This window comes from Drosophila melanogaster, chromosome 2L, assembly GCF_000001215.4.
Source record: "Drosophila melanogaster chromosome 2L".
NCBI classification, from domain to species: Eukaryota; Metazoa; Arthropoda; class Insecta; order Diptera; family Drosophilidae; genus Drosophila; species Drosophila melanogaster.
Genome location: NT_033779.5, coordinates 14,390,085 through 14,409,702, shown reverse-complemented (window position 1 = coordinate 14,409,702; position 19,618 = coordinate 14,390,085). Strand labels below are relative to the sequence as shown.

General features: G+C 39.9%; 1 protein-coding gene across 2 annotated transcripts; it reads left to right on the top strand.

The window, feature by feature from the left end:
- Positions 1 to 153: 153 nt before the first annotated feature.
- On the top strand, positions 154 to 19,075 carry elB (elbow B). Of its 2 annotated transcripts, none has more exons than NM_205990.2 (3): positions 154 to 1,335; positions 16,645 to 17,473; positions 17,764 to 19,075. In NM_205990.2, exons 1-3 carry the CDS (start codon positions 1,267 to 1,269, stop codon positions 18,522 to 18,524), a joined length of 1,659 nt encoding a protein of 552 aa, NP_995712.1. In that variant the 5' UTR covers positions 154 to 1,266; the 3' UTR covers positions 18,525 to 19,075. The 2 variants fall into 2 exon arrangements, with proteins under 2 accessions (NP_995712.1, NP_523566.4); NM_078842.5 differs by having other exon boundaries at positions 16,642 to 17,473.
- Positions 19,076 to 19,618: the final 543 nt, after the last annotated feature.

The following is a 19,618-nucleotide window of genomic DNA, read 5'->3' as shown; positions in this document are numbered from 1 at the left end:
AAAGCACACTTGTTGAAAACGAAAACGGCCACAAACAACAAAGAGCGAACTGGTTTTCAAGCGAGCGCGAAACTACTGAGAGAGCCGATTGGAGAGTGGGGGTGATACGAAAAGAGCGAAAAGGAGCGTGCACGTCATGTTGTTTATAGATTTTTAGTCGAATTTCGTTATTTCACGTTTAAAGTTCGTACGTGCGCTGAACGGACGGACTGCTACGACCGGAGTGTTGTGTTGTGAGTGCGAAAGCGTAAAATCGGCCAGGCGGATACATATGCACTTCCCCCAAACGCAAAAAAAAAAAAATTTTCAAAATATATACGAGAAAGTCAACACAATCGCCTATTTTTTAAGTCGTTTTCGAGTGATCCTTGTGCTTTATCAAAATTAGACTGAGTTTAAAACAAAGTATACATGTGAAACAAAATTAGCTCAGTAAATAGCAAACTTTTGGATAACCCCACGTTCCCGGAACCATCTAATAACGTACGTGCCTCATCATAAAACGCGCCCTCAACGAGGCATTCGAGCGAAACCACTAACCAAAAACGGCCAAGCCAAAGAAATAAATAAAGTACATACATACCTATGTATATCTAACAAAAGGAAAACCCATAAATGAATACATTGTAAAAGCCCATGCGTGAATCAAACGTAAATATTGTAGATGCAAGCCAGCAAAGAAAGTAGTGTGTAAATTCTTTTTTACACACATATGTATCGTGTACACATATAAATAATAAATACCGCTGAGGCAATTATAATACTTAATGAATTTATTGCACAATTAAAGCGAAGCCAGCATATCACAACAACAAATTAATATGCCGCTGGCGTGAAAGTCACAACTCGACGCATGAGAAATCCCCCCTGCGCCACAGCACTGAATTATTAATGAAATCGAATTACAAACAAAGCCCAGCAAGCATCAGCAATAACGATTGCGAATCGAAATCGGAATAAATAATAAAAAGAGGAAAAATAAAAAATAAACACAATAATAAATTATCATAAATAAGTACTCACATCAACGAGAACCGCGAAACGTGGACGGCTTAATCAGCGAAAAGTCAGGCAGCTGGAAAATATTTCAAGCAAGGCGCAGGCGCCGCTTTTCACACGAGTTGGCAGCACACGCCACATAAATTGGCACTTACCGTTAAGCGCACTGCCGTACTTTGCGGTCGGGACAAAAGCAACAACCACTCAACACCTCCACCGAACCACCAAAGAAAAGCCGTCAAAGTGGATTTAACAAATTATAATAAAATGCTGCAATCCAGCAATCATCATTATTTAAGACCGGATTATATGACAGCTGCAGCTGCCCCAACAGCGGTAAGCCCATCTCTTTGTCTCATTTTTGGGGTTTTTGGGGATAATTCTCACAAGGTATTTTATTCGGCAATCAGAAATTTATTGCGTTTATATGGACTTAGCGCTTATCGCCTAATACAGCTCAGTGATTATTGCGATTTCTTTTTCAGTGAGTTGGTTTAGCTATCTAATATGGGATAAAATATTAATTGAAAGGGATAGGTATCTGATGAACAGTTTCGGTTAAAAGTCATTAAAACTATTATTTCAAATATTGATTGGTCTTAAAATTTAATAATATTCTTAAATGTTGATAAGAAGACGTAAATTTCGTATTATTTGTTTTCGCATTCTTCACACTCTCTTCAGAGATTATTATTTCACTTTGGTGTTCCGATCGTTAAGTAGAACAAATCTTGTTAAGGGTTAAGTTCTATATATATCAAAATATGAATAAGAAAAATGCCAGAATAGTCATGGTTTAAACAGGATAAGAAGAGTAGTACAAATTCTAGCAATAACACCCAATTCGCTACGTTCGATTATAAAACTTGCAGCTATGAATAACAAACTATCGACATTTCAGACATCTGAAATAGATTGTCGAGCCATATTTCATATATAATAAAAATGTCGACTGTAAGCACTCGCCACTGGCGAAATATGTATGAAACTACGGCACCAATCCGAAACGAACAACCTCCTCCAAACTTCCAGAAGACTTTGGGCCATGTGCTGGCAAAACGGAACTGTTTTGCGGGGTCTGGGAAGAGGCAAATAGCGAATTCACAATCGTAAAACGATAAATTCTCCAATATCTGCACATAAAACTTATTTATGTTTGTTCATATTAAACTATGTAAATCTGCAGCCCAGTTGCCTCCGTCTGAAAGTGTTTAGAGAGTCGAGTGCACCTCTGGAAATTGTATCTAAATTTATGGCGCGCCAAATTTGAATTTATAATGACAGAAAACAAATGCAATTTCGCACACTTACACACACCGGCACACACACACACACACACGACCGTAGTTCGAGGAACTATGGCAGTTAATCAGAGTCAAAGTTGTTGTGGTCCCCATTTCCCCCACTCACTTTATCCAAAACTATCTCTCTTCGAAATGGCGTGAGACTCATAAATTTTCATTTTAATTTGTTGAGCGCATTTTGTTCGTAAAGAACGGAAGCAGTTTATGGCACCAGCACGATGAGTACATTCATTAACTGGGTAATTTGAAATAGCGTTTTCGGAGCTACGTGATTTACTGATTTCGGAGAGTAGAGCCCAGCCATTTCCATATTGGTCGTGTGAAAGCTTTTCAGTGGCGCAAATGAGGCAAAACCCATAAATCAACGGATCGTATATGCATACGAGGCCCAATGATGAACTGGTTCCGGTGCCAAGTGACTGACAGATTCTGTGAATCTGGGTTTCATTAAAATTTAAGTGTTGCGTCTTTAAGCAACGAGATGTAATCTCAAATTCTGTCGATCAGTAAATTATGACGTTCTATTAGTATACTCGCACTAATTATTTATGACGTTCTATTAGTACTGTAATGAACAAATATTCTTGCTAATACGTTTTTCTTTAGAGACTTAAGAGCTTACGCGCGGCACTTTGAGTTAATTTATGTTTACGTGTCTGCCGGTGACTGACTAACCTTCTTCTTTTGTGCTTTATCTGCGATACTATCTGCGAACTTATAAATTATTCAATGATTAATGGCAGCTGCTTATAATTAATTATAATAAAATCAAATAAACTAAGCCTGACAGCTGTCAGTGTCATCATTTGTATATCTTTTATGTGGCGCCCCATAAAAGCAGCGACATACACAGAAACACAGAAACCGAAAGAGAGAGATCTTCAAAGTGACTGTTGATAATTTGCTGTCACACGTTGAAAAATTACAAAACTTTTTGACCGAAGAAGGCAGCGGCGTCGCAAAATGGAAATAAATGCGACCGTTGCTGAGCTATCTGTTGGGCAATAATTCAAAATCTGAAATCTGAAATGTGAACGTGAACGTGAAAGTCAGCTTCGGTTCCAGTTTGCGCGGGCTCATGTCAGAGCTTAACATGAGCTCAAGACCAGTCAGTCAGTCAGTCAGTCGGACAGACAGACAGTTAAACTGACAGAGCAGCAGAAAAAGGTAAATAAAGTGCAAATGTCAGCTGACCGCAAACATCATTAATATAATTAAATGTGTCAGTCAAGCGGCCATTTATGCAGTCCGACGTTCATTTCAGTTAACCACAGGCTGCTTGGCAGCGTACGGTTTGGTTTGGTTTGGTTTGGTTTGGGCCACCAAATAAACCCAACACAACTGGTCGGATCTGGCAGTTAAAGTGTGCGCTTGACATAACGGCTCCGTCTCAGGCCTTTCCCCTGCGAATTTTCGCCCCCAATGGGCCATTCTTTGGGCTTTGTGCTTGCGTGTGGCTCTAATTAAAGTGTCATCAACAGCTGAAATGCCTGGCTACAGGCTACAACAAATGAGTCGAGCAGAGTTGCTCCAACGTGTTATGCCGGTGATAAATTGCCATGTCTAGAGCTGTCATGTTAATTTTTTGTACTCGCACACAAATAATAGTTTTTGTCCAAAGTGTTAATTAATTCTTGGAACATTTTAAATATGTGAAATGCGAGACAGACAAGCGAGATACAAGATGTACAGCGAAATTGCTATGGCACTCTAATTGGGGTTGGGCTGGGTTAAAAGTCAATTTACACGAGGTGTATACATTTTCCTAAGCCTAAATAATAACAATGATCGTTTAATAGTATGAAAAAAATTCAGGAAGTCGATAAAATCCCGCCTGAAGTAAACGGATCATTTCATTTTTAGACTGCCTCTTATCAGCGTTTATAAATAAAGCATTAGTCACATTTATGCATCATGTACTGTACCCTAATCAAATCAAAATGCACAATAAATTCCAACAAATCAATCAATCGATCTGTCTAACAATAGCTTAGCCTGTTGAAATTGCAATTGGACTGAATTTCATATAGATTATCTGGAAAACACTTGGGTTTGCGGAGCGATAAGAAACCGATTAGGAACAGACTTAAAAAAAAAGTATATAGTCACTGGATCGATATCTGCGGCAGATCATTAATAAATTTATGACATTTTATGGTGAGACCATAAATTTAACGATCCAATTTCGTTAATAAGCAACTATAAATATCGAGTAAGAAATAGAAAGAGCAATAAAACTCGAACAGCAGCGTCCAACGCAGTATTTCCGATTCGGACAAACAATATTATTGCCGTTTAGGGTAACAATTAAACGGCATTTATCAGTTAAAACTCGGCCCCATCCAATCGTGCTGGCAACACCTCCGAAAACCCCACCTTCAATTCAAAACCATAGTCATAACCATTCATGGCAAATATCATTTTGAAAGCTAAATGCTTGCGTATGTACAAATTGAATGGGTGAAACTCAATGAATTCATTTAAATGCACGCGAGGCGGCAACTATGATAATGAATTGCAATCGACGCTTAAACCGCAAAATAATAACCCGTTTTTTATGTATTTTTTTTTTTTCTCCATAGAGTTAAGTCGCGGCATTACAAATTATGGCCCGAGATAATCGATTTGGTGGAAGGGGGTGGCCAGCAAAAGGGGGCTCCAACAAATTAACCAATAAATTCATATAGAAGTAATCAAATTAATGTGCCCGCTGATAACTGTCAATTGCATTATCATCATCGCCATTAACAGCATCATGAGATGTGTCACAAACTTAATTGTACGACTAAACGGGTTGCGCCAAGTTTAAAGTATACGTTATATGCAATACTTTCGTGTTATTTTGAAATGCAAAAGAAATGTACGCAATATACATGAATCAATATTTAAAATGTATTTATTGCTACTTAAAAAAGATTTCGTTTAAAAGGTTTCGTCACTTGCATCCCCCATAACGACCTTAATTATGTCCGTGCACTTGCTTATGGCGTCGCCATGTGACAACATGGTTTACCTTACACATTTTCCCAAATTGGTTTTAAAGCCGAGGCACCGAGTGAAACAAAAAATCCCATAATTCCCAAATGTCCAGGGGAAACGCTTGACCGTTACGGCGGCATTCTTAATGCTCTGGTAATCTGCTGAAAATTAAATGGGTTTCAAATGGTATCAATCATTAAGTTGGTTACGGGGCGTATGAGTGATTGGCTTATGAATGTATATAAATATTAATCAGCTGGCCGCTCAAATGACCGTTGACAAAGACCCTCAAAACAGATCATTGGAAAAATGGGGCTTTCCGAGCTCAACAAAACATTTGATACTAAGTGCACACAAATTGCTTTTGAAGCACTGAAATTCTAAAAAAAACCCAAAGCATTCAAGACTGTTCGTATTTATAGGTTTCTCTGTAAAATGGAAACCCGAGGAGACTCATAAAAAATGTATATAAAGAAGTAGGCTAAAATGTAATGCTGATAAGCTCACAAAGCGGTCAAACTGGCGCCTTTTTTTTTGGAGGGGTTCCGATTGGGGAGCGACAATTTCAATCAAATCAAACCACTGAATGGGCGGAAAACAAATAAACAATCAATCTCAATCACATCAATTATGCGCTGAAACAACTTGTGAGCTATCAAAGCCCTCTTATCATCGGGTATTCCGTTTATTTCCGTTACCCGCTCGGTGGACACTTTTTTTTCGGCTGTATATTTTTTATTTATTCTATCGCGATGTTAATCATTTTAATTGGCGCCACTTGAACGAGTCGCACTCTGTGTGAGTGTCTGATTGGTGTCCATTAATTTTGTGGCAGTCATTTGAAAGCGTTTCAAATTACTTTTCGTGTTGCAAGCTGGTCTCAATTTACGGCGAGCACCGAAAGTGAAAGTGACTTTCGACCGATTGCGATAAAGAAACTATGGCCCGTTCGTCACACGAAGCAACAATAGACCAAAAGAAATTAAATGGATCATAAATTATCTTTAGATTTAAATATTTTAAGCTTGCCTTTAAGGCAGTGCAATTCGTAGGACAGTCTCAAAGATTCGCAGACTAAAATTGATATAAATTTTCTTATTGATATTTGAGGGTAAGAACTGACTGATTGTTGTTATTTTTCTTTTTCCCGAAAAAAATTGAATACAAGCCTTCAAAAGCGACTGACACTTGGCAGAAATGTTACCCCCACTTTGTTTAATTTTATTTCTGAGCTCAAAAAACAATGAAATATGCCCCATCAACAAAAGAGGCGGAAAAGTTCATTTAAATACAAACTGACATGTGTCAAAGTGACACTTTTTGATTGCTATTCGGTTACAAATTTCTAGCTCTTCTTGGCTTTCGTTTTTCTTTAGCTTTGTTGTCTTTCGACTGCCGTTGACACTTTCCCAACACACCACCCCCCGCACCGCCCATATAGATAGACAGTACTTGTGACACTTCAAGGCAAAAATGGCAAGGTTGAAATATACAAAACGAAAATAAAAGAAAACGCATAGGGAAAAATAAAACGAATTAAAGACACTGTCAGAGTTTTTACTTTCCAATGACTTGAATGTCATGTCAAATGTCAAGTTACAAAAACATTCGTTTGACTTACGCAGGGAAATGCTGCCGACAGGGCCCACGAACAATCGTTCAGTTGATGGTTGCTTGATATTTGATTATGATCGTGTGCCAAAAATGCCGAATAAATGCACAGTGTTTCTGTTTCGACAACATCAACATTTGAATAACAAATCAATCAGTAACAGTAATTATAAACATTTTTTGCTGTACTTGCATCTAAGCCATTTCCATGGACTTTGAAGGGAGTGGAAAAAACTGGAAAAAAAAGGGTAGGAAGTGCATCGAGCTGTTACAGAACAATGCGATGCACATCTCACGCCTCTTGGAATTTTCCCAGGCTCGGCTTGTGCGTTATCACGTGTCAAATATCTTGCACCGAACAAAGGCTTTCCACACTTTTCGTGTGGGTAGCATCTTTATCGAGGGAATCGAGACAATCGCGGAGAGCCTAAGGGGGCCTGCCTGCCTATTCAAATTAGCCGAGCGAGTGTTGCGAATAAAATTTACCTACTGCAATTCATTTATTCAGCTGTCTCCGCTGTCTTTTTGGCTTGTCGCGCTGTCATTTTGGCGTATTTTTGCGAATAAAAAAATACAACAAAATGTGCACCGTTTTTTCTCCTTTTTTTCTGTTTCTTCGGCTTATCGCAGCGAAAAAATCTAACGAAAGGGTAGATATACCCAGACCGCTTTTCCCGCTAAAACCCCTTTCCACTGCCGTATGTTGTTGGTTGCATTGCTCGCGTTATTTGGCTCTATTTGCATATTTTCGCATTTTATTATGCAGACAGGCAGAAGGCTTTGCAGGGGGGTTGGGGCAAGGAGTTCGGACAGGGGGAGAGAAGGCAGCGAGTGAAGAGGCGTCAGCACGTCATTCAGTCGTATTGTCTGTCTCTGTTGCTCCCCTCGAAAATCCAGCTGCTTCAGTTTCGTTTTTTGGAATAGACAGGCCAAGTGCATTTTTTATTCGCGAATTGTATCTGCACTGAACGAAAATGTATGTACACATTTGCATTTCATTTAAATTTAACACAAGATTTTAAATATTCTTTAGTTTAGTTGCTAAGCTAAACTTGAAAACTAAAGCCCTCTCTGGAATATTATTTAAGTCCAAAGTCTTAGCGATATAATGATCTAGCTATGCAAAAAAAAAACTTTTTGTGTAATGGTCAGGAGGTGGGGAGCTGGGTTAACAGCTGTGCAACACAAAACTGTCAGTTTGGCAGAAACGGCGCGAAGTGCTAAAATAGTGGAAGATCCCACTCTCCATCTATCTCCCTCTGCCCCCTTATCGCCGTCTCTTTCTTGCTGTCAGAGTTGACTGGCAACGGAAGTGCAACAACAATTTGTTTTCCTTTACCGAGCTTTCAGTTAGTCGCTATCTATTGCATATTTACAGTAGACCCTGGCTAAACTAAATTCATTAAAGTATAATTTTATGTTTATTAAACAAAATTTGTAAAACTTAAAAAAAAAACTAAATAAATGGAAATTTCACTTCAGCATTTAAAATAAACTATTCACCAAAAGTGGAATTTAAAACTATAGAAACAAATCCACTTAAAGATCTCGTTAAAAATGCATATCAAGCACGAAAAAGAAGCCGTTTAAATGAATTATGCCAAAATCGAGGAGGCTGCAAGTGCAGAGAAAACATAATCATTGGAGGGCGGTGGCAGGGAGGGAGGGCGTGGCAGGAAGAAGGGAGGGATGCTGACAACACTTGTCAACGCAACTGTAGAGCGGCATAATTATAAATAACACGTAATTAACGCGATGCCAAATGCGAATGACACCTCCGAACGAACATTTTGTGGGTCTGGGCGGGTCTGATCCGCAGCTTCTGGCTCATCGTCAGCAACATACACTTAGAGAATATTTACTTTTTTTGGGATTTTTACTATATTAATTTGAATTTAATAAGGGGATGTAGACAAGTGAAACTGTGAGACTTAAGAAAACTAAATAACCAAGAAAAAACATAAGTAACTTAGAAAAATATGGTACTTTTGATACTTTTGCATTTCAGCTTTTGCATTCGCATTACCTTTTAAGATGTGATTTAATTTAAAGAGGAATAGAAACTAGTTCTAGGACTTTTCGGAACGTGTAGCACCCCGAACCGCCCCAATGCTTGTCGGGCATTTGGCATTTTGACAGGCGAGCCAAGGCAACAGCCAGTTGACAGCCAACAATGCCAGTGAGACACCAATAATGCTGCAGTTGCAGTGGACTGAAATAATAAAGTGTCGTTGGGTTCATTATGCGATCGCGATGGTGGCAAACGCATCAGGTGGAGGGGTGAAAATTTCATTAACGCTGACAACTTGAAATGCTAATTATTGTCAAATTAATTTAGTCAGCTGTCAGCTTAAAGATTTTTCTTAATAAAAATAAAATCGAGAAAAAATGAGCGACAAACACGGCGCGGATCAGTCGGAAAGTAGAAATTAATGAATGCCGCATGTGGGCACAGGCATTCAATTCACTTGACAGCAATGACAGACACCTTTTGCTTGGTTTTATGCTAATTTGCCAGGCCAACAGCTGCCACACAGCACACAGGCGCAAATATATGTGAATTCCTCTAAATGGGGGGAATAAAATATCGAAATTATTGTTCTTGATGAACAACAAAGATTTGTGGTGAAATAATCGCTGTTTTCGAGTGTGTGTGTGTTCGAGGGTACGGGAATGCTGCATTTAAATTCTGTGAATCCCTCTCATGATCCAGTTTGAGGTGCTAAACTGTTTGCATACACGTTACTCAACGGTCTTGATGTATTAAAGAATCCCAGCTAATGAGATTGTCAGAAACAAAACAAGATTTGCTCTTAAGTATATATTTCAGCTGATCTACAGAAGAATATATCGTTGTAGATAGATAGATTGTCTTATATTTAAATAGTCAAGTCAGAAAAATACATTCATATATTTGTAGATTTTATGATACTTTACTCACCTAGTTTCGAATAAGTCTTAATAAAGTGCTGTTATTAATAGCACTACAAATTCTAAGCAAATCTAATGCGAGACACATTGCCGAAAAGATAGATGAAGTCAAAAAAATAAGATTATTAAAGCGAGTCATTGGAAAAGAATTCGCAAAGTAAATAATTGCGTTTGGTGATAATAACAACGTACCGCGTTTGCATAACCCTCACAGCTGTTAATTCCTTATTTATTTACGCATATGTATAAATATTTTTTTCGAAAACCATATATAGGTGGTGTTTTTTTTTTTTTTTATTGCGGGAGGAAGTACAGCCCGTCATAAAGTAACGCCCACGTTGACGCATTCCATCACAATGCTGGACAGAGGATGGCAGGTGACAGGCGCACGTTGCGTATGATTGATAAACACGTTGTCCAAATTATGGATACGCAGTCGACATACACAGATAGAGATGGCGAGAATTGAAAAAATAAACACCATTAGGCTGAGACAGCTGCGCTAATCTAAGAGCAACCTTGAGAGGCCTCATTTTTGAGTCGTATTTTATTTGTATACCTTGTATTTTGCTCTGCTGCCACATGAGTGATGAGCGGGATAATGGAATATGCCAATTGGCGTTGACATCAATAGCAAGAAAAAAATATATACATTGCCAAAGGGAAGTGAGATTAAGATAGATAGATAGATCTGTAAAAGAACATTGCCTTGTTAATGTTTTTCTCATTCTGTGGCAATTAATTTTGGTAGAGGCTATGGGGTTAATTGCATTGCGTATACGCACTGTATCACCCACGACTTTGATGTAGCACCTAAAAAAGTGGCAAATCCATTTATAACTTACTTTGCAATTGCTTTATTTGTCTGGGAAATTTCGCTTACGAGCAACCCAAAGAATTGCAACTATTTTAAGCACCTAAATATTTATTCTCATCCCCTAATTACCCTAATCGCTTTTGTTTCCTAATTTGAGTCACCCACCTGGGCAACCAAATAAGCCGCACCTGACAAAAGATAGACAAAATATTCGCCAGGCAAATAAAAAGGCCAAAAACAACAAAGTAATTTGCACAGCTACACCAAAACAAAACACGACTAAGATAAGTATACAAAAAAATACTGGTAGAGAAAAAAGTAGTGAGAAATGCGGCGACGAAAAACAAATGTTTGCATACACAGCTCTGGAAACCAAAACGAAAAAAAGGCAAACAACGGAAAATGCAGCAGCAGCGAAGCTATAACAACTGCCAACTGACAACTAAATAGACACGTAATGTTGACAAAAGTCTGACATGAAATCTAACAGAGAAACAAGACACGACCCCAGCCAAGTTTTCCAAGAGACCCCGCCGAGTGGGGCCACTGTAAATGAAAGAAAGAGTGACACATGAAAATGGCATTAATGTGTCACTCAAAGTGCACCCAATGCAACAGCAACAGCAACAGCAACAGCAACTGCAGCAGCAAGCCACTGTGACAATTGCAATGATATGGCTGACAGTTGGGGACTCATGCAACGTCTAAAATTGCAACATTGTCTAACGCCAAGTGCTCTTCACAGGCAGTGGCAACTCTATGCCATGCCAGGCATTGCCACATGCCACATGGATATAGTCGAATAGTCGTACAGGCGAACGAACAGTCGGCTTTTTGAGTGCCAGGGATGGCCTCGTCGGATCTCGGCTTTATTTGCTATTTGTTCACTCTGTTGGCCCGCGTTTGACAGTCAAATGACGCTGTCGGTTGTCAATATGACAAGTGTCAGTTGTGCGGCAGTTGACAGTTAATGTGACAGGGTTTTGTGTTTCTCTCATTGTGCCCCATGCCGGCTGAAAATAAACCAACAGGCATATTGAATTGCAATTGTGGTCGGACTGGCCGGGCCGTCTACATAAATGTGGTAGGATCAACGAAGCACTAAGTAATGGGGTTACGGTTGAGCGGAGGGTCTAATCATTTGTGACCTTTTGGCATATGCTTTGGTTTCCTAAGGGTTGAGGCCACCCTGAGAACAAAATATTTTAATCGTTTAACATTTTTGACTTTTGACAAGCAATTACATTTAGATATCAAATTCACTCATCAATAAATAAGTTAAGGAAAATATATAAGAAATAAAAATTGAAATATTATGAGTGAGTATGTGGAAGGTTTGTTCTCAATAACGACTTTTAAAATAATAGCATAGCGACAACCTATTTTTTTTTTCTAGATTTTAACCGCCCAGCCCACAATATTAAAACTCTAGATGAATCATTTAATTCAACTTGGACCCAAGGCTTTCAATATTTTTATAGCCATTTATGCAAATTTCTCATATACATTTATATTTGTTCCTCTTTCACCCCAACCAAGCCAAAATTTATTATCGCCCAAAACCGAAAGAAAAAAAATCGTATATAAATAAGCGTACACAAAAAGGTGTTAACAGGCGGAATGATATAATATACATGCATAATATGTATAACGACAGAGTACCCACTCCCAGTGTCAGGGTCTTAAGCATACGCGATGTGGGGGACAGAAAGAGAGGGAGTGCCCACGTAGGAAAGAGAAGAAAATACAAAGTCTGCATAAAGTTTTATACCGCTTTTATCGCTTATTTTATAATTCTCCAGCAAAACTGCAAGGGCGTCTTAAAAAAACTGAGTCAGGAGTTGGAATGGGTTGGGTTGGTTGGGATTTGGGTTTCAGCTGGGAGGAAAGGTCTGCTAAAGACGTTGCCGTTGGCTTATGCAAAACGTTGTCGACGATGGCGGCGGCACACAATTTCCGCTTTTTATGCTTATCCTGTAATTCATATTTATAGCAGCTATTTCTGTATCGTAATGTGAGCGAGGGAAAGAAATTTCCTGAGCCGCTGAATCTTTGAAAATTGCATTTTACAAAATATGGCCAGCAAAAATGTGAAAGAAAGAGTCGTGGCGTACAGATAAATCTGGAAATCCATTATAGATAAGTTTTATTGCTGTTTACTAGCACATAATTCAGAAATATGAAATTAAAGCTACTTTACTTTAATAACCTGGACGATATGCCTCATAAAAAAAGCTATTCAAGTGCACACTCTTCCGCTTGTTTCTTTTCAAAACCTAATACCTTTCGGCAGGGTTTTCAAAGTAAATCGATCAAAAGATTCAATTTGATAAACTGGCAGACGAAGTCAACAAATCCGTCTTGTCTCTTACCAACTTACGTTGTCTTCAGCATGACTCCCCTTACAACACTTTGAATTAAACTTACCCCCCACTTGGCTGTCATGTCATTGTCTTACCAAAAACAACAACAACAACAACAAAAAATGAGAAACACACAAAGTTTCAACATTTTGTTTGTCATATTAACATAAAGTGTGCTTTTTCAAGGGCTCTTCGAGTGCGTGAGCCATACACTTTGCCTTCGACCCCCCGATCAAGCCGAAAGCTTCGCGTGCCGCTTTTATTTGTTTATAATTTACTTTATTTTTATTTGCCAGAGACTCTTTTATTGTTCCAAGTCTACGTGCGATGATGACTTAAGTATGTCGATGTGTCATACTTCTCAAATGTTGAGTGTTTTCAATGGACTGGCGGGGAAGTGGCTTGGGGCTCTATAAAATAGTTTGACACATTTAGCTTTTCTTGTTAATTTGTATAATACTTGAGGCATTTGCTAGTGACACTTGTGTGAAATGCTAAGCAAATAGCTTGTATGGCATGTTGATGAATGGTGCTTTTTTGGCTTAGATCTTGAATAAATTGTATCAATTAGACAAACTTTGTAATCGGTGGCTTTTGTTACCAGTCTTATATACAGGGAAGTGCTCTTGCTAGTTAAAATCCAAACAGTTGAAGCCGGACAGATCAACTACTCGCCCTGTGGCCAACTTAACACACCTTTAAAATAAAATTAGCATTTTAAAAATATGTACACAGGCGATAATAAATCAAATCAAATCATGACAGCTGAGTGTGTTTAGTTCAAAGTGTCTAATTAAATTATACGCATTTAACGAGCGGCTGTGACTTGATTGTGCAAAGGCATAACTAAATGCATTTCAGTTGAGGTTTCATTTCCAACTTGCTCAGCCATGACTACTGTTGTTGTCGTAGTCACTTGTTTTTTTTTTATTGCCATACTCGGGTGGTTGTTTGTTTACCTTGTTAGTGTCGATGTTTTGTATACACATTTTTCACAAGGTGTAACATTTTAATTATCACAATGCTCATAATTTATACGTATATATTACGTTTTTTTTTTTTTTTTTGGTTTTCGCTTTCCATTGGCTCTTAAGAGCTAATTAAGTGTTAAAAACTAGTATTTTTCTTGGTCGGATATTCTCGAATTTTAGCATGTTCATAAAAACCCACTAAAAGACCGCTTAGTAAATAGTTATGATAGGCCTAGTTACACTACAGCAGAAGTTGATTTGTTTAATTACCCCCACATGGCCTCAATTATTATATGAACAGGTCAGACACCGAGTAATAATACCATTTCGATTCGCACATATAAATAAAGTATATTTAAGTTTTATGAAGCTATTGTCCAATCATAAATTAAACAAGCCCCATATGGGCTGTTCTATCTGCACACCTACTTACGTACATATGTACGTACGTAGTTTGGGGTTGGGAAATATTTATAAACTAAATCACAAACAAAGCACAAAATGTGCGACACGAATATGCGTAATACCGAAAATCAATACGGAAACTTTATCAACATGATAATAAATTATGACTAATTGTGCTAAAAACGAGACGAAATAGACTCAGTTTCGCCCCACAGTTTGCGCCAATAATTAATAAAGTGTTGATGAGGAGGATTCGACTGTGGGGGTTCCTTGGCATGCCCACATGAAATTCAAATCAAATAAGCAGAAATGGGGCTGGCTATAGGTTGACTAAGAATATACCCTGGAATACTTCTTAGAATCAAATATTTCAAGCGGTATAGAAAAATCGTTTAATCGTTTATTAAGCAATTCATACAAGCAATATTTAAGAATAAAGGTATAGTTAAAGTTAAAACATGCTGCAATATTTATTTCATTTATTAAACCATCTGCTTTGCCGTGTAAAATTACAATATTACTCAACGTCCTCTCCACTAAATTATCCCCTTGAAAAATAAAGAGAATGTTACTCCTTTCATGTGCACACACAAAACACTCTGATTACAGGGCATCCAAAGTACCCTTAAGTACCGATAAGAAATTCTGCCATTTTTACAATAGTATCATAATAATTTATGACGGCCCATTGAGTGTTATAAAAGCTTCAATATTTTGTAGTTTACGACTTGCGCCAGTTGGGCATAAGCGTAATTACGCTCTCGTATATACAGACATGCCACATACCCGTACGTCATTATATTCAATGTGGCTGTGAGTGCTCGTTGTAGTTGGGCGATGAGTTATGAACGTTCAACTCTCGCCTCAGTTTCGGGTTTTCCCTTTCCGCTGCCACAACGTCTGCTTCTTCTTTTTCTGTTGGCCATAATTTATGGCATGCGGCGAAATGGATTTTATTGCAAATACCGTGTTTCGTGTTTATGGCACAAAACTGTGAGTGGGCAATATTCATTTCATTTATGTGTACACTTATAACTACGATCGACTGTAATTTTCAGCTTTTGTCGGCACTCGTTCGATACCCCTTTGTACTACTCAATCGGTAATTTTCACTCGTATAGCTCTAAATGCTGATATATACGATCGCCTTTATGGGCCAACTATATATAGTATGTATAGCTAGAATGGCAAATACAGCCATAAAACGAAGACCTCAATTGATAAGCAATAAGCATAAAGCCATATGTAACTAGTTAAAGTCTAAGGGATATATCATATCATAGCGATTCGTTGACTATAAATTTTAAAACTATTTAGCAACACCTCTAAGTCAATTAAAGTAGCTGCAGTAGATTGTTTTTGATAATATCATTTCCTTTATCGAATCATATCAATTAAACATTGGACTATTTTCAATAATTTAAATTTTCAATCTTATTTTATTATTAAAATCCCCTAAACGTGGCTCATTTAATAATAGAACTTTCTTCACACAACTTACCCCCACTTAACTTACCAAAACTTGACTTTACCCACATAACTTTGGCATTTGTTGATTGCACAATACATCGCGAATGGCTAATAAATTCATTAGCTTAATTGCTCATTTGGAAATGGCCATAAAACCTGATGAGCGCTGATTAAATGTTATTAACATTAGTTGTGCACATAACTGTAGAAATCGAGTAAGATGGATTGAGTTGGTCGTCAAAGCGCACTATATGAAGTACTCTAATTTATGATAAGAGAAATTGGTTGATTTCGGATTGTTTTCATTTATACAGATAAAAAGTCAATCCAAAAAAAAATGATGTCAACGGCAGGAAACGCCCTTAGTTTTTTATTTGTACCCATGGGCCAAATAACAAACACTCCCAAGGGCGTAGTTAGATTTTTTCCGACACCACATTGCAATATTTATGTATTTCTATATCACTCCGTTCGACTTTTTTTTGGCAAACATTTTAATGGCCTCATAATTCCCTTTATTTTGCTGTGGGATTATAGATATTTACGACCATGTGCCTGTTATTTATGTCGCCCGAAAGGAGCATGAAGTCGAGTTGCACGAGCATTTCAAGATCGCACCAGTTTTGTGGCAAAAGATAAGGATCTGGGGCAGAGTCAGCAAAGAAGTGTTTGCCGAACAAAGACAATGAGGACGCGATCTTATCGCTGGGGCACAAAACGCACGATATTGTACTCGTACACAAATTTTAACCAAGTTTTTGCGTTTTTTTTTTTTCTCTTCTTTCACCCAGCAGCTGGACAACAAAAGCAGTCCGTTGGCGCTATTGGCCCAAACATGCAGCGCCATCGGGGCGGATACCACAAACCCCAAGCTGCTGGCGGCGAACATCGAGAAGTCCACAAAGCAACTGCAGCACCACCCAAAGGGCTCGAGTGGATCGGGTGGATCCGGCTCCTTTGGCCTCAGCCAGCAGGCATCAATGGATGGCAGTGCACGCGATAAATCCTCACCGGTTAGCAGTCATTCATCCAGCGTTAGCACCGGTTCCGTGGAGCAGCAGCAATTGCCCCCCGCCCATGGCAGCAGCAGCAGCAGCAAACCGACACCGACCACATTTAAGCCCTACGAGCCGAACAACAACATCAGCAATATAACCACAGCCGCCGATTGCGGCGCCACAAATCTCAGTAGCAACAACACCAGTGCCCAGCAGCGGGTTAAGACCCCCAAATCGATGACGAACGGCGGTGGCCAGCGTTGCGACTCGAACCAAAGTGCCAGCTCGCAGCACCGGGAATCGCCGACAGCAGCCGGCTCACTGAGAAGGACCCCCACCTCGGGCCTGGCTGGTGGTGTGATGCAGCATAATGGCAGTCCCGGCCTGCCGCCAACCGCCTCCACCACGCCCGGTCGCAGCAACTCCAAAGAGTCGGCCGCCATGCACAGTCCCAGTGCAGCGGCAGCGGCAGCGGCGGCGGCTGCCCAAATCGCCAGCTCGAATCGCCTGCAGGAAGCCGCCCTCGCCGCCGCCAAGGAGGCCAACTATGTGAAGGCTCTGCACGCGGCCAGCCAGCAAGGATCCGCCTCAGCAGCAGCAGCTGCTGCATCCTATTATCCACCCGGTAAGTGCCATCTGAAGTTGTGGGTGGTTGAGATTAGGCGGGCCCAGGCAAGCGAGTACTTTGTAAGGAGCTTAGAAATGTGGTAGAATCATACACAATTCTGATAAATATATTCAAAAATATTCTTTGAAAATATGTAAAAGATTGTAAAAGGTTGTTAATGGAAAATATTGCTAAGATAATCCGTTCACAAACTATATGTTTGACTTTTGAGCCATCTTTTTTATCAGTTGGGTTAAATCGTGCTGCAACTGTTTCTAAAACGAATTTTCCCCACAATTCCGTTGCAGGTTACGGCAGCCCCTATTCCATGGACTTGATGACCGCCAGCTCGTTGATGTCGCCACACCACGCCATGTTCAAGGCGTCGGCGATGAATCCGTATCTGAACTACGCCCGAATGAAGGGGCTGACGGAGCAGTCGATGATGGCGGCCACGCCGAATGTGTGCCGCGATCCCTATTGCACCGGATGTCCGGCCAGTCCGCACTACATAAACAAGGCGGCAGGTCAGCCGTGTCCGGCGGGATGTCCGCAGTGCGAGGGAGGTGGAGGCGGCGGAGGTGGTTCATCCAAATCCAGCGGAAGCCAAGGCGGATCGGGTGGTTCATCGAGTGCGGCAGCAGCGGCGGCGGCGGCAGCTGCCTCCTCGTACCACGCCCAGTTGGCCGCCCTGGCCGCTGCCTCCCAGATGCCGTACGTCTGCTCGTGGATCGGCAGCGATGCCGCGTACTGTGGCAAGCGATTCGGCACCTCCGACGACCTGTTCCAGCATCTGCGCACCCATACGGCCTCCGTTCCGGACGCAGTACTGAGTGCAGCGGCCGCCGGCGGTATACCGCCCAATCATCCGCTTTTCCAGCGCACCTATCCCACCCCGCCGCTGAGTCCGCTGTCGGCGGCCCGTTATCATCCGTACGGTAAGCCATCGATGCTGCCGCCCTCGTTGGCGCCACCCGGAATGCCCGGACTGCCGCCACATCCGGCGCTGGCCCAATATTTTGCACCGTACTCGTTATACGGTCCCAGGATGGGATCTTCGCATCCGTAGTAGGCGGCTGATTGAATCGCAGCACAATGCGAAAGTTCGGCCTTCAGTCAAACCCATCATTTCTCTTGAGTCGTCGTCGTATCTCTATGTGTTTTTTGGTGTATATGTATGACTCACTCGTGAAACGAAAAGCTAGTGATCTAATGTACTGTAGTTACATACAAATGTGTTTACAATTTAGCTTAAGGAGTCTAGCGTCTAGATATACATACATACATATATGTATCTAATATCGATGATATATTACATTAGTGCAGCACATCAAATATCGCTCGTCCTTGTGTGTCTGTGTGTGTTTTGTGGTTGCTACTAAACGCAAACGGTAATTTTAATTTAATTTATTCTATTCAAGCGATTACGATTACGGAATTAACGAAATGAAAAGATTGTCCAAAAACTAAAAGTTGTAAAATTCTTGTAAAATATATGAGTAACTGCTTATAATTAATTCTATACATATGCCTAAACATAAATGTGTAATTATGAACAATATTTTAATGTTCAATTAAGTCACTACAAAGAAATCAATAAATCAAAGAAAATTAAATACCAAATCAGTTTTCTCTCTTCTATAATTGGGCAGGGCAACTTTGATAGAACTGAATCGGGATTTAGGCCTACACAAAAGGGTTTGTATAAATAACTTCAGTGCCAATTTAGTAGCAAGTACTTGCTGGAACTGAAAATTCTACAATTATATTTCATTTCACTGGCTTCCTGTTCATTTTTCAGGGAAAAGTGACACAAACAGTTGGCTTCAGACCAAAACCAGATGCCCAAAATCATATCGGAAAAGCTTTAAGTCATGGCCAAAGGCAAACAAGAGCAACCGGAAAAAAGTCTATATATATATATCTGTGTGTAACATAGCTAGTACGTATCCATTGGCTCACAAATCATAACATTTCGGTTACGTTTGCCGCTAAATTATACCAGTCGAGCTACTGGAACAGCTACCGCTCCCCCACACATACACACACACACATACACACGAAATGGCAGTAAATCAAGTTTTATATTTCCCCAAAAAGAAGTTGAGAAATGGTAGGTGGAACTTAAGGGGCAGGCAGGCACACACAGTTGACTGGCAATAG